At 35.5% G+C, this 13,975-nt stretch overlaps 2 protein-coding genes and 1 pseudogene across 6 annotated transcripts; 1 reads left to right on the forward strand and 2 right to left on the reverse strand.

The window, feature by feature from the left end:
• Positions 1 to 721: 721 nt before the first annotated feature.
• LOC108661632 (dirigent protein 18 pseudogene) lies at positions 722 to 1,845 on the reverse strand (annotated as a pseudogene).
• A 458-nt stretch (positions 1,846 to 2,303) lies between these two features.
• On the reverse strand, positions 2,304 to 8,942 carry LOC18602823 (Serinc-domain containing serine and sphingolipid biosynthesis protein). Of its 3 annotated transcripts, none has more exons than XM_088805147.1 (14): positions 8,802 to 8,942; positions 8,611 to 8,710; positions 7,746 to 7,978; positions 7,322 to 7,398; positions 6,702 to 6,861; positions 6,534 to 6,558; positions 5,880 to 5,969; positions 5,489 to 5,660; positions 5,017 to 5,090; positions 3,929 to 3,998; positions 3,646 to 3,717; positions 3,164 to 3,297; positions 3,010 to 3,083; positions 2,304 to 2,551 (listed from the first exon to the last, which is right to left on the reverse strand). In XM_088805147.1, the coding sequence occupies exons 3-14, from the start codon at positions 7,975 to 7,977 to the stop codon at positions 2,460 to 2,462; spliced, it is 1,272 nt and encodes a 423-aa protein (XP_088661273.1). In that variant the 5' UTR covers position 7,978; positions 8,611 to 8,710; positions 8,802 to 8,942; the 3' UTR covers positions 2,304 to 2,459. The 3 variants fall into 3 exon arrangements, with proteins under 3 accessions (XP_088661273.1, XP_088661274.1, XP_017974250.2); XM_088805148.1 differs by having other exon boundaries at positions 8,611 to 8,689; positions 8,802 to 8,922; XM_018118761.2 differs by lacking the exon at positions 8,802 to 8,942 and having other exon boundaries at positions 8,611 to 8,765.
• Positions 8,943 to 10,696: 1,754 nt separating this feature from the next.
• ING1 (RING/FYVE/PHD zinc finger superfamily protein) lies at positions 10,697 to 13,310 on the forward strand. Of its 3 annotated transcripts, none has more exons than XM_088805420.1 (7): positions 10,697 to 10,855; positions 11,027 to 11,098; positions 11,281 to 11,468; positions 12,063 to 12,126; positions 12,242 to 12,341; positions 12,517 to 12,823; positions 12,919 to 13,310. In XM_088805420.1, exons 1-7 carry the CDS (start codon positions 10,828 to 10,830, stop codon positions 13,030 to 13,032), a joined length of 873 nt encoding a protein of 290 aa, XP_088661546.1. In that variant the 5' UTR covers positions 10,697 to 10,827; the 3' UTR covers positions 13,033 to 13,310. The 3 variants fall into 3 exon arrangements, with proteins under 3 accessions (XP_088661546.1, XP_088661547.1, XP_007034499.1); XM_088805421.1 differs by having other exon boundaries at positions 11,281 to 11,438; XM_007034437.3 differs by having other exon boundaries at positions 10,698 to 10,855; positions 12,646 to 12,823.
• Positions 13,311 to 13,975: the final 665 nt, after the last annotated feature.

Below are 13,975 nucleotides of genomic sequence, written 5' to 3' on the forward strand. Positions count from 1 at the left end.
TTTTTCTGGCACACGAGCTTCATGCTAGTTCCTTTCTTGTTAAATGCACATAACAATATCATTCTAACTATGATTTTGCATCTATTATGGTTATCTGAACAGATTATGACTCGACCCTTTTAACCAGTGCCAATTTTTCTTGTTCACAGAAAAATGCAGCATCATGCTTGACATGGATTTTTTTCAACGTACTGTTTTTCAGTTGAAAGAAACTTTTTGGTGTTTTATCAGCACTGCTCATTGGTAAAACTTATTGTGGTGGCTATCAGCAGCAATCTCTTCGAGTTTTTGACATCTGAACTTCAAATTTTGGTATTAGTGTCAATCATGTATGTCGTTCAATCTTGAAGCTTTGCTACTAGGATAAGTTAGCTAATTTGTGATCATGTTTTGGCCAAAGGCACCTTGACCTTGAGTCATGCCAACTTTCTGGTTGTTTCCTTCTGGCAATTCCTAGCCTTTTACAGTCAACTCAGGAACAATGCACGCATGAAGAATCATGGTAACAGGTTGTCTGAAATCCAACTGCATATAATTTAATTGTGGATTGCAGGTTTTTAGCCTGCATCATCTTTCATCTCATGGATTGGGTGGAAAAAGGTCCTACAATACTGTGGAGTGGTTGGCTGTAGCTGATCAAGTGCAGAAGAGGATAAGTACACCAGACTTCTTAAGTTGGACCCTGTCTGACTTGGTTGTTGCAGGATGTGCTTAGACTTAAGCTGGTCGTAAACTCTTATTTATCATAATTAGTGCACTAAGAAGTAAACTTTCAACCTTTGGCAGTTAAGAAGAAGCCAACTCGTACTTGTCTGAAGTTTGTAATTGCGGGTATGGCGGATGCATCGGATTTTTGTATTCCTTTTAGTGGTCATCTGATTCCTCATATTCCATAGATGAAGCAGTGGGTAACGAACAGCAAAAATATTATATCCATTGTAGTTTTCCAGCAACATGTATTATATTTTGGGTGAAAAAGGTTGTAGATTTTGTGACTGGAAATATCTTCTTAGATAAAAGAAACTACAGACTATATATGCCAGCAAGCATTTGACAGAAAGAATATTAACTCTTTAGTCCGGAAACACTCTCTGTAGCTTATATGGACTAGAGTTCTCAGCAATGTCTCTGCACCGTCAATGACATGCTGACCGGGTGCGATAAGTGCCCTTACTTCAGCTAAGCCACGTACATTCTTGAACTTACCAGTTCCACCAGTCACTGACAAACGCGACATGGTGCCACCGATCTTGTATATACCATAGAAGTTAAGACTATCCCCGTATTCCCCTCCTTCAATCAATGCTGTAAATGCCATCATTTGTGTTGTTCCATCTGCTGAGCTTGCTGCATATACTCCTCGAGCTTTGCCTACAGCCTGTGATCCCAACTCAGTACTGGAGGTCAGTATATCATCAATAACAGTTATTGTTCCAAATCCTAGTCCTAAGCCATCTGGTCCTAACAGATGAGGATTTACGTTTTGATTATTTAGTTTTCCAGCAAAAGCTGTACCTCCCTGGCCTGTCCTTAATGGAATACCATTTATGCCATTAACAGGTGGAAGGGCACCATTAGCTTTGGGGATTGCTACCCCGCCTGCTGGGGGGAGGAATCCTAATTGCTTAGCAAAAGGTACTTGGCCACACCCTATACGTTCCTTAGCAAGGCTGTAACAGGCCTGGGTGTTGGGCTGCTCCCGCCAAGAATGTCATGCATATATAACTCAAGAATCGATTCTTTCCCAGTTGCTGTTGCAGGGCCAATTGCAGCCGTGATTTTTGCTGCTTGCATAAGAGAAATTAGCATTGCAAAGGAAACAGAAGTCAATAATCCATTGAACATCTTTACAACCAAGGATGAAATTCTGGAATTAGTCTGCTAATAGACTGCAGGCTTGGATCCTAATATAGAACTAGTAGATTGGGTGGAGTTGTTATATTTTGAAATGCAGTGAAGCTGTTGAGTTACACTGATCATGGAAATGCAGACCATTCTGCTCTAACCATTGCTCTTCTGCATTAATATCTTTATTTTTGATCACAAAGTACAAAACGTATGCATTGAAGAGTGGGTGGGATGCATGTATCTGATGGTTTCATCAAATAGCCCAATCTCCAAATTTGGCAAATTGTCATTATTATGTCAAATTGTGGTTACAACTCAACCGATTTCATTTGACAAGCAATAAAAAGGGCCCACTGGGTTACGAACATAGACCAAGGATACATACTAGAGAGCAATTCTATCATTCACAGTTGAGGTGAGAAGGCTAGTAATCATTAATCAATTCAAAGAATTCATTCATTATAAAACCATGATAGATTTCTGAATTCTTGCTTGTTTTATACATAAGCTTGAAGCTCAAATTGGACAAGTAGAACCAGCCAAAAAACAAATGAGGGAAAGAATGAAGAAATACAACAATGGAGAAGTACAATCTTAGTTGCCAAACAAAATCACGGCAAGGTTGAATCATTTATCTGCTGCACAGACTCCTCATGGTTGATGACCCTGGGTTGCTTCACAACGGGGGCTATCAACTTCCACACTGTATAAAAGAAAAGAAAGAAAGGATAAGTATTAGTCTTTTTCTCCATAGTCGTGGCTCACAACCTGGCTCAGGTTCATATCTTTAACTTGATATGCTTTCACTCCGAAAATTTCATGTGAAAAACTTTTAAAAGTAAATTTTTATTACAATATTGGCTGTAGGTCAGACTTAGTTGGCCTAAAATGATTCCATCAAAGTGCTTGTTTATTAGCCAAATTTTGCACTAGAAATAATCTATAGAATTGGCAAAGAATGTAATTAAAATAGGGGATGAAGGGAGTATCTTTGATGCTGCTATAGTTTTGTTTGGTTACTTCCAGTTGACTCTATAATCACATAATCTCAGGCAGATAACTTTTAAAAAAACTGAAGGCAACTAGGGAAGTAAACATCATCTAGTTGCAAAAAGGCAGAAGTGATCTGAAGGGGAAGTAAACCTCATCTAGTTCACTTACTGTATATCGTGGCTGCAAACCACTCATTGATGATTTTCACCCATGTACTTGTCCAGCCAACATCAATGCTCCATCTGATTGTTGTAAAGTGAGTATATGCATATAAACTTGAAAAGTATTCTCAGAAAATTTTTGTAAGTAATATACTACTTACTTCCTTGCTGAATTTTCCAGGTTCCAACTGATGAATAACATTGCAAAATACATGGCCCCCAAGGAGAATATCATGTGGAAAAATCCATAGTTATAACGGATATCATCCTCTAGTTTTACCTCATCTTTGCGAAACTGGAAAAGCATAAGAGCTGCTCACTATTTCTTATCAAAACTGATAACTACCAAAAATAATGGTTAAACTTTAGCTCTATATGGTTGCCTTTTGTAGATCATCTCAACTAAGACACACTAAATAGCTGTGTAGCATACATCAGTAGATGCTCTTCAAATCAATGCAATTGTAAACACCGATGTTCTGAAATTAAATTTTGCAACCTTCACTCTCAGCATGCAGCAGAAGTTTGCATGAACAGTTTATTTTTCCTTCTGAACTGCCTGAGAAATTTGTCTTCATTTACAACGTCTAAATCTATGCTACCAACAAAAATGCAATTAAGCCTGGACAGAGGAGTATTTTACCTGAAATGATTTTGAATCAATCCCTGTTGAAAAGGTTGCCATGACAATGGCACCTATTGCAATCAGGAACCCCTGAAAATGAGGAAAAAACAGAAGACAACACTCAGAGAAATATACAGCGGAAAGGAGGCTGAGAGATGAATTCAAAATTTTCATCAATTCTGGGAGACAAAGTTTGCTTGCAACTGTGCTATGGTTTGAGATAACAAGTAGAATATACAAGCTTATAATTGCAGAAAATATCTAACAGTCAAAACTGGGAAAAAGAATTTCCAACTCTTACAAGTATGGCGGTCCAATCACCATGTCCATCCTTTGGCTTTTCTAGTTTGCATTTTTCATCAGCTGGTTCACTGGAAAGCCATGTGGTCAAACCAGATGTCAGTTTTTTCTTTTGTTAATTTCTTAATGCAACTCTTAAAAATTACAAAATATGAGGCTAATAATAGAAATGCAGGAAATCACATCAATTAAAAGCATGCATGAATTAGAGTCGTTTGACCAGAGAAACAATCAAGAATCAATGAAGAAAACGTTTGACCAGAGAAACAATCAAGAATCAATGAAGAAAACAACATTAACTTTAGACCCTGGAATGTCTTCCAACATATTGCAAGTTGGGAATTGATTTGAATTTGATATTGTTAGAAATTAACCTAAATTTTGTTTAATAAAAAAACTAGAGATGGATATTATAGTAGTTCAAACCTAAAATGTCAGCATTTGGAAAGAAAAACTAGAAGCAACATTGGCAAATCTGAACGAGATAATGCTGCTAAGGTACTAAAGTGACAGTTGAAATTGAGCCATTATGACACCAGTAGTGACCCTCAAACAATGAAAGTGAGTGACTCACTCCTTTAATCTTCAACAATAACATTAATTGGACTGTAAGTATGAAAAAAGGATCATAACATATATAGTAGAAGATGAGGAGAAAACTTAGACTTCCTTTAAAGTGACATTTTCAGGAGAAGCACTACATTTATAATATACTCTACTGGCTGAGATATATGCAGTTAAACCAAATTTCAAATATTGCAGTTAAGTTTAGCCTTCATAGTGGCATTATGATCAAGCACATACTAAGCAATTACTCTTCTTCCTGCTACCTTTCAAGCCCTTGATCTTAAAGGCAAACACTTATCTATCTAACTATTAAAACACAAGGAGGGCAATATTAGAGCATTGCTATGTTGATCCACAATAGGCACTGAAATAACGTCATCGATATATCAATAGATTGTTTTTATTTAGCACTATTAATGGCACAATAATAAATTTTGAAGCAAGAAATACAAGGTGGCTCATATTGGGTGACCTTCAACTCGAACTATTGCAGCAGGTTAGAATATGGGATGAAGTCCTAACCTTCTAATAGCAGACCAACAGAGGAAAACAACATAAGAAGCCATAATTCCTGAAGACAAAAGACCTCTATTAACCTGCATCAAGTATAAAATGGTAATACTCTTTATATCAAATCATTTAGATGAAGAGAATTTTTAGCATAGAAAAGTCAGTTATTAATTGAAGTTATGACACAACATCACAGCAGAAAAAAAAAATAACACATAAAAGTTCCATAGAAATCATATTTTAGTAGAGTTGCATGTTTCATATTGTCACAGGTAGTAGATGATGTTCCACACTGTAAAATGCAAAAAGTTCATCATAGTGATAACATAACCACATCCTGAAAATGCATATATATGCCTGCAAATCTTTAATGCTAGCCCCTTCCCAAAGTTATATTATCTGCATCATTGGAAAAAGTGCTGAAAAGTCCTCAGAGTTGGCAATAAATGATATTCCAAAGAAACTGATTCCTTGAAAAGCATACCTTTGAATGCAAGGACATAGCCATCATCACTATGAGCAGAATGGAAGTCCATGTAATAAAGAATATGTTGAGAGAACATGCTGGTCTTGGGGCATAAAAATAGTACATAGACACAATTCCACAGATTGAAGCAACATAAAAAACTGTTGAGGTAAATAATGCAAAGAAGCAGCTGCAGACGGACAAGAAGATGGTTATACATTAGCAACTACTTATTCAATTTCAAGAAAATGAAAAAGGCCTAAAATGTTATCTTATCCATAAATTATATTGCAATCATTTTAATTACTTGATAAGATTATGCTTTTAATGCCGCATGACCTCAATCCGTGGTTGACTCCAATTCTATAATTTTAATGATATAAAGCCTTTGTTAGAAGGTAAAAAATACCTTTGTTTCCTTTGCTCATCAGGTGCCCAGTTGTTATTCCACCATCCAATAAACTCAATCACGCTTATAAGTTGCAGAAGGAGAAAAACCCTATATCACATGAGCAAAAAACTACATATTTACTCTTACACTCAAAAGCTAATATACAAGTAAAAACAAAATTCATTTTCATTGTTGTCAATTTCTTTCAGGAGTTTGAAAATGAGACAATAAATTCTTTTGAGTGCTGATTGAAGCCCTCTCCATGTCCTAATAGTTTATTTTGTTATTCTGCTCCAATATAGTGAATCAAAACTTTCTATTTCTTCATGCAAGTAATAAGTCCATTCTGGTTTGCCTTGAAACTTACTTTGATTCTGATTCATATATCATTTTGCTGCTGAAAATGAATGATTCAGTATCTATGTGACATGTGAGGCATGCTTTAAGTAATTAGGAGAAGAAAGCATGAAATTATACCAAGTATAGCAGATAGATAGCTTTATATTGTCTTTTCAGATTAATATCGAATCAGAAAGGCAGGTTGCTTTAGGACACTTTAAATGGTCGTAATATTAGATTACAATTTGCACCATGATGTCAATAAGATTATAGTTGATCATGATTTCATAAAATGAAGAGCTGTTAATTAAAGGTTGGAAGTATAAAGAATACCCTGCACCAATGCGAGCAACTTCTCCTGCAAGAAGAGAAAATAAGCTCCTTAGTTCATGGTAGAAAGCCCTTTTCTGTAGTTTGTAGATGATAGCTCCTCATGATCTAAATGTTTAAGTTAAGGTTAAATTTTCAAGTTCATAGATTTGGCTTTCAAAGCAAACATACCATATATGTGAATAAAATCTGGAGGGAGGAAGAATGGAACCACAATTGATACAACCAATAGGACAAACTTCAACGCCCACCATCCTGAGTGCCATTTACTGCAAGTTTCAAATAATTTTCTTGTACTAAATGTGGTAAGAAACATGAGAAAGAAAAATATCTGAACTCTATGTCAAGGAACCTGATTTTCAATGATCGGAAAGTAAGAATCTAATTATATGAGTAACAGAACAAGGATAAAACAGTTTCCTAAAACTAAACAGCGTTGGTAAGCTCTGGCATTTTGTAAGAAGACTAAGACTCCGGCAGGACTTTTTCGGATGTTACGACTGTTTATTGGGTTCGGACATTTTCTGGACACAGGAAAGTAGCATTATATCCCAAAACCCAGTATAATACTTCAAGGAAGAAAGAACAGGAAAGATTGGATTTTTTCCTTTTTCCTAAAGGAGAAAGCAGCATATTATAGGAGTATAATAATTATGGACAGATGATAAATAAAAGGTCCACAGAGTGAGATTCCAGCTTCCAGTTTCTCAATCCTGAATATAATCACAGAAAGTTGAGAATTTCTTGTGGAAGGATGGAGAAAACTTGAAACAATGTTGAATGAAAGATACAAAACATCCTAAGCTCACACGGAGAACTCCCATTGTGTGAAAACAATCACTTCCACTGACTCCACAAGCTTTTCTATCTGTAAAAAAAATATTTTCCATATATAAATATGCAAGCAAAAATAAATAAAGCATGTAAATAATATTTTGTAACCATGTTCATAAGAGGTGTCTTCAACAACTGCACATGTCAGTAGCAGATTATGACATTCTAAGGGTACAACAAGGAGTATATGCCCAATAGGACCCACAATTTGAGATTAAAATATATGAATCCTCAAATTGAGGTTGATCTTGGTGAAGAGAGTCATGGCTCTAGAGGTTGTGCTTGTTTGTGCAATTTCTTTACAAAGGGTAGAAACCAAATGCTAATTTATGAGAACATTCTAATAAACTTTTTGGAGTTCAGAAAGGAAAATTGACTTACAGTACAGTCGGGGTAAGACACTTTGTCCATAATCGCGAATGAACCAGGCAGTAAGATTAATTATGAAGAAGATCAAGCCATAAAAGTATCTGGCTCGGAGTGACTTCTTCCTTTCTGCAGAACAATCCACATTCGTTGCCTCCATTGATGCCTTTACCCGCTGAACAAGCTGAGAGTTGCTTGAACTTATATGTAACACGCTAGCTTCAACTGCTGCAGCAGACCCACTCATTCTGCCATTTCAAGCATTAAAATGTTGTTAACTGAATAGCTCAGTACTTCAATTCTAGACTGTGGTCTGTAATATTTCATACACTATAGTAGAATACTACAAGAATTTTTTCTATGAGGAAAAAAAGAAAGGAGGAGCTACTGAATTGGGTAAACCAGAATGCATATATCTTGTGATGTTGAAAGCTTTCTAAATTGATTTCAAACAACAAAAATATGTACTTTTGGAGTTTGGTAGAGAATTGCATTATCCAGAAGTGTATACAGCAGATTTGCAGCTTCTTCCGAGATTCAAGAATGTATTGAATCAGATAAATATTTAGGAAATGTTGAAATCTCTTAAAGTAAATTTCATTTTTCCATATCACCACTGTAAATAATGCTTTTCTCTGAAAAACAATGTGAGGCTTAACTTTACATTGGCAATGGTTAGAAAACCAGCATTTTCTCACAAAGAACAAAATTCTGAAAGCCATTGTTCTAGCATCTAACTGTGGACATAGAAGAACACTCAAAACCATGAAAGAAGCTCTCTTGGACGGCCATGATAACAAGGGAATCCAGATGATAATAAATGTAATACAAAAGAAAGAAAATATACAGTAAGAAAACGAAAAAGGTTGAAACTTCAAACCTTTTGCTTCTGGGGCCTGATCCCTGGACTGCAAATCGAGGCTTGACAGTCCCCAAGGAGATAAATATAAATGAATCTCCTAGAGCACGCGTTAAAGTAACTAATAAGAAGAGCACCAAACAACCATGAAGAAGCAGTTTAAAAAAAAAAAAAAGCATTAAATAGCAGCCTACTGAGTACTGAGTACATACTGCATAGCCGTTGCTTCTTTTCTGCCCTTTTTGCATGTTCACTTTTTTTATAATGTAATGATGATATTCTAATCAAACAATATTAACCCAAAGTTTGAAACATAAGCTTCATTGCTTTTCTTTACTGTCATGCTTTGCTTTTTCTTTGTCCATTTTTTACTATTATATGCAATCTACCATTGTACATACAGCTCATTATCTTGAAGCCTGTAAGTTTCTTTCATTTTCTAACACCTTCTACACAGCAAACATAATAAGATTAGTCATGACAACAAGAAATAGTAGTAAACGTGTAAGGGAACAATTGAGGAAGCATCTTCACTAACATATTTGCCCCATAAAAAACCTTTTTTATTATTTTCACACATGATAGATATGTTTTTGGTTTTCACATTATGAACTAGCTAAGTAACTTCCATATTTATCCGAAAAGGGAAGAAGGATTCATTTGGCATATAAATTTCTCTTCTCACTGTTAGTAAACATAAACTTATTTTCATCCTTACCTTAGGATACTATTATTAATTAACTTATTGATATATGCATTCGAATATTTAACCTTAATGAGTAGGGTTAAAATTTTTCTACTCTCAAATATATATAAAAAAAGCTTATTTATATAGGATTGACATTACCCAAAAATGTTACAAAATCCTTTCTTATTAGGTTAGGAATGGCTTTAAAAATTAAAACAAATTGAAAAAGGTGTAAATAAAGTAAGAATGAAAACATTCTTAAATAAATGTGGGAAAGGGACAGGAGAAATTAAGCTGGTGGGGCAGGAGTCTTCTGACTAATTAAACACCCAAGTATAGCATGGATTATATATTATATTATAACATATTAATAATGATAAAGGGGAGGTGTGGATGATTATGATTAAGATTAATGATTGTTTGATTATGAAGAGAGAAAAAAGTAAGTATTATGGTTAAGGACTAAAAATGTCGTGACAAAACTCATCATGTCCTTAATTTTCCTCCTCCTGATTTTGAGAGAGCGTGTGGGGACCACCCGCACAGCACCATCACGCGGCGCTCCCATCACCACCATTCACTCCTTTCTAATTTGTAAACCAAAGGGCTTTGGCGCGTTACTCAATTCCTATTTAAATTTCTGTACTTGTCGACATGACTTCTCTTCTGCTACTATCTATTCTAGTTTCTATTGCACCCAAATGTTTTGTTGGATTTGGGCAGGAAAGAATTCAATCCAAAACCAGCAAGTTAACTAATAACAGCAGTTTCTGGTCAGACCTAAACTTGACTTAATCATGTTATCAAGTTTAACTCTCATCACTGTTGTACATTACCCTTTTCCTGTTTTAGCTTTTATCTTGGTAATCATCTTTTCCTTGTGACAATTTTATGGAGAGTTGGCCATTCACTAAGAGACACTGTTTCCTAGAACCCATGAAGTCTTTCTAGGCGTTAATAATAATTGGGTTTAGGTTTGTCTTTGGTAATAGTTGAGTGGGGAATACATATGATCAAGTCCTAAAAAGGGATAGGATTAGGAATGACATTGGGTTTGGTATAGATTGGCAAGAATGCTAAGGGAGGGTATTAATTATGTTATATTAACTTAAGATGTTGAGTAAGAGTGAGTATGTTATGCTTTTATAATTTTTTACATTAATTTTTATTTACAATAAATAAAACAACTGGAAAAAAAAAATATATATATATATATAAACTTATTCTGTAAGGAAAATATATTTATTATTTCAATTCTACATTAATTTTATTTTTTAAAAATACATAAAACGAAATTTCAAGGCTCAATTCAAACATTTTCAACTTCAACCATTGTGGAACGCCGACGTTTCGACTCGCATCAAAGAGGTTGGTCCCATCTTCGTAATTATCTGAAGACGGTAAGGCTAAATATGTCATTCGGTGGATGGAAAAATAACCCGATTTCAGCTTCTAGGGCTTCAAGTTCGTTACGCCGGTGGCGGGACGAAAATCTGGGACATTTCCCATCGAAATTCAACTGCCAAATTCTAAAACCCTAAATCCCTAAAATGTCCTTCATCGATGAATTTCAAGCCGGTAACTTCTCCCTTTTCCAATTCTCTCCCTTTTTTTCTAATTTAATTTCTTTTGGTTCTTTTTTTTACCTCCTATGTTCTAAAATTTTTTTCAAAAAAACCTAATTTAAAATTCCTGCTATGAGATGCTAATTAATTTAATTTTAAAATTATTTTTATTGAAATTTTACAGATTTGGAAGCATTGCCCAATATTCTTCAGAAAAAGTATGCGTTGATGCGTGATCTTGACAAAAGTTTACAAGGTATTCCTTTACTAGTTAATTTTTAACTCTTTTGGAATTCATTTGAAATTTGTAATTTTTCTTTGTTAACAATCCAACAAAAAGAAATAACTTCAAACATATTAAATTCAAAATCAATCTTTGATATGAAATCCCATATTAATTCAGTTCGAAATACTACCTTTTGTTGTTTTTGTGAACAGAAATTGTGAGGCAAAATGAACAACGCTGTGAACAAGAAATAGAGGATATAAGACGAGGCGTCAGGGCTGGAAACATTACACCAGATACTTCACTTCTTAGATTTTCAGACGAGGCACTTGACGAACAAAAGCATAGCATTAGGATTGCGGATGAAAAGGTTGCCTTGGCAATTCAGGCATATGATTTAGTGTGTGGTTTTTCCTCAGAACTCCGATATTTGATTCAGTGCATGTATTTATCTGATGCATATGCCATAACTATGATTCAGAATTCCGATTGCTTTTTGATTCTTGGCTTGCATTTTTGCTGTTCTATGGCAGTGCTCTAGTGGAGAAAAGTGTAAGTATTCAATGCTGTTAGATTCTTTTCGCATTGGCTACCTTAGGAGATAGAGGTGGGGTTTCTACCATCATTTAATTGGGTGCATGTTTTTGAGGTTAACACTTCAAAAGTCTGTAGGATATGGTGTTTTCTGTGTGGTCTTACTCTGTCACATGGATCAGTGACCAAAGAGTTACAAATAAAAAGTCATATCAATAACATCGTTGATGGTTCTCTTTCTCATGAAGTAAATATTTGTATTATTCCGTTGTGGAAAGAATTCAAAGTTGATTGGTTTCGTTTTTAATATGATTGCCAAATTGATATTAGCTTTAAGGTGACTATATTTGTATGAAATCCTCCCTCTTGTAACAGAAAGCATATTAAGATTTCAATGCTGGATGGAACTAGCTTTGCATCCTTATCACTTAAACCTGTTTATGATGTAATCATGTTTTAGGTTGATTCACATATACAGCAACTTGATCAATATTTGAAAAAGTCTGATGAAGAGCTACGGCGTGGTATGTTGCTTAATTTCCACTTCCACTGTTATTTAGTGTATCCTTTGTTTGCTTTTAAGCCCCTCCACCTGCATTGCAATTTTTAATTTGCACCTGTAATATGTTTTTCTGACAGAAAGAGAGAATGCTGCTGCTACTGCATCCTCTGGTCCAAGTCCTGATAGTACCACTAAATCTGGAAGGCCTAGTGAAAGTGGAAGAGGAGGGCGTAAAAAGTACGCACTTATCATGCATAAGCTCATTTATGCATCCAGTTTTGATTCCTACTTCTGAGGAGGCTCTTTTTTGAATATTAATTTATCAATATAATATGACTGGAATTTGCTAAAATTACTTATTAACAGTATGAAATGGATTCTAGTGTAAAGGATTGTATTTTTTCTATTTCAGAAGGAGCAGAATTTTGAGTTTGGAAAAAATCATACCGAGAAAAAAAAAAAATCTCATATTCCTTCCATTACATGCAACATATGTTTCACTGGTATATATGATGTCATTTGAACCACATATTTCCCACAGAACACGTCTGGCAACAGCAGCAGCAGCCGCGGCAGCTGCTGCGGCAACTGAAGTGGCGGCAGCAGCAGCAAATCCAACTGGTATGGAACTAGATTTGCCAGTGGATCCTAATGAGCCCACTTACTGTTTGTGCAACCAAGTTAGCTATGGAGAGATGGTTGCATGTGATAACCCTGATGTATGTAACTAAGTTCTTTATATATTTTCTCTGAAACTATTTTTGTTTGCACTCCCTGTTTTTGATCTGATGAAACTCTTTGCTCCTTTTCACAGTGCAAGATAGAATGGTTCCACTTTGGCTGTGTTGGTCTGAAAGAACAGCCAAAAGGGAAATGGTATTGTTCAGATTGTGCAGCACTGAGAAATCGTCGTAAAGGCAGGGGATGATAAATGTTTTCTTGTCTGGAAAGTGTGCTACTGCATTTGGACAGCCGTCATGTGAAAGCTAACGTTTTACAGCCACATAATCAGGCTGTTAACATTTTCAATTTCATGCTTCTTTGATTGTATCTCTCTCATGTTCTAGTAAGCTTTGTCTTTTAACTATTTTAGCTTTGCTATATAGCTATTTGGATGCTTGTACGATTTTGTTCAAGAGCATTTTGCTTGAGATCCATGCTGTAAATAAATTCTTCTAATTGTTTAGAGTGTTGATTTGCATTGAAGATGATGCTTTGGTAATTTTCTGTTGGCTGGTTAAAGTCGTTAATAAACATTGTTGTATTTAGGTAAGTTTTAACACAAACCATCTCTCTTCGGTTTCACGCTGCCGATAAAAAACGTTGAGGGTTCAGTATGAAGTTGAGTGTTAAGACCTAGGTCTAGAGTGCGACTGTTGGTGCATTAACCGACTTGGTAACTTTTTCTTTTTGTCCCCTTTGATAAGATAGACACTGGCCGTCTAAAGTTTAAAGCAGAAGTTTATCTGATTCCAAGACTTCTGCTGAACCCAGTCCCTGAGTTTTCCGGCTTTCAGTTGTAACAGTAGCATTAAGGTGTGCTTCACCAGGTTGAAGTAAACAAGTATAGCTGGGACAACTGCAGTAGCATCAAGGATTGAGTAAACTACAACGACATGGATCCCAGTGAAACCAGGAAGAAGAGGGCCAAGCACTTCATGGTTTGATGGTAATCAGCCACTCGCAGCAGTCACTTAAAATCTCATGCGTTTGAATTGCTGATGAATGCTTGAGTCACTGATAAGCACCCTAAATAGTTTTCGAGAGGCAACTAGGGCTGCAAGCTCCTGATGTTAGCTTTCTGTGCAGGGTATATAATCTGTTAACTTGTCTATTTTCATCCTGAACATCAAGTCACTGATTAACTTGCT

Source organism: Theobroma cacao, chromosome 4 (assembly GCF_053813885.1).
Source record: "Theobroma cacao isolate CCN51 chromosome 4, ASM5381388v1, whole genome shotgun sequence".
Classification (NCBI taxonomy): Eukaryota; Viridiplantae; Streptophyta; class Magnoliopsida; order Malvales; family Malvaceae; genus Theobroma; species Theobroma cacao.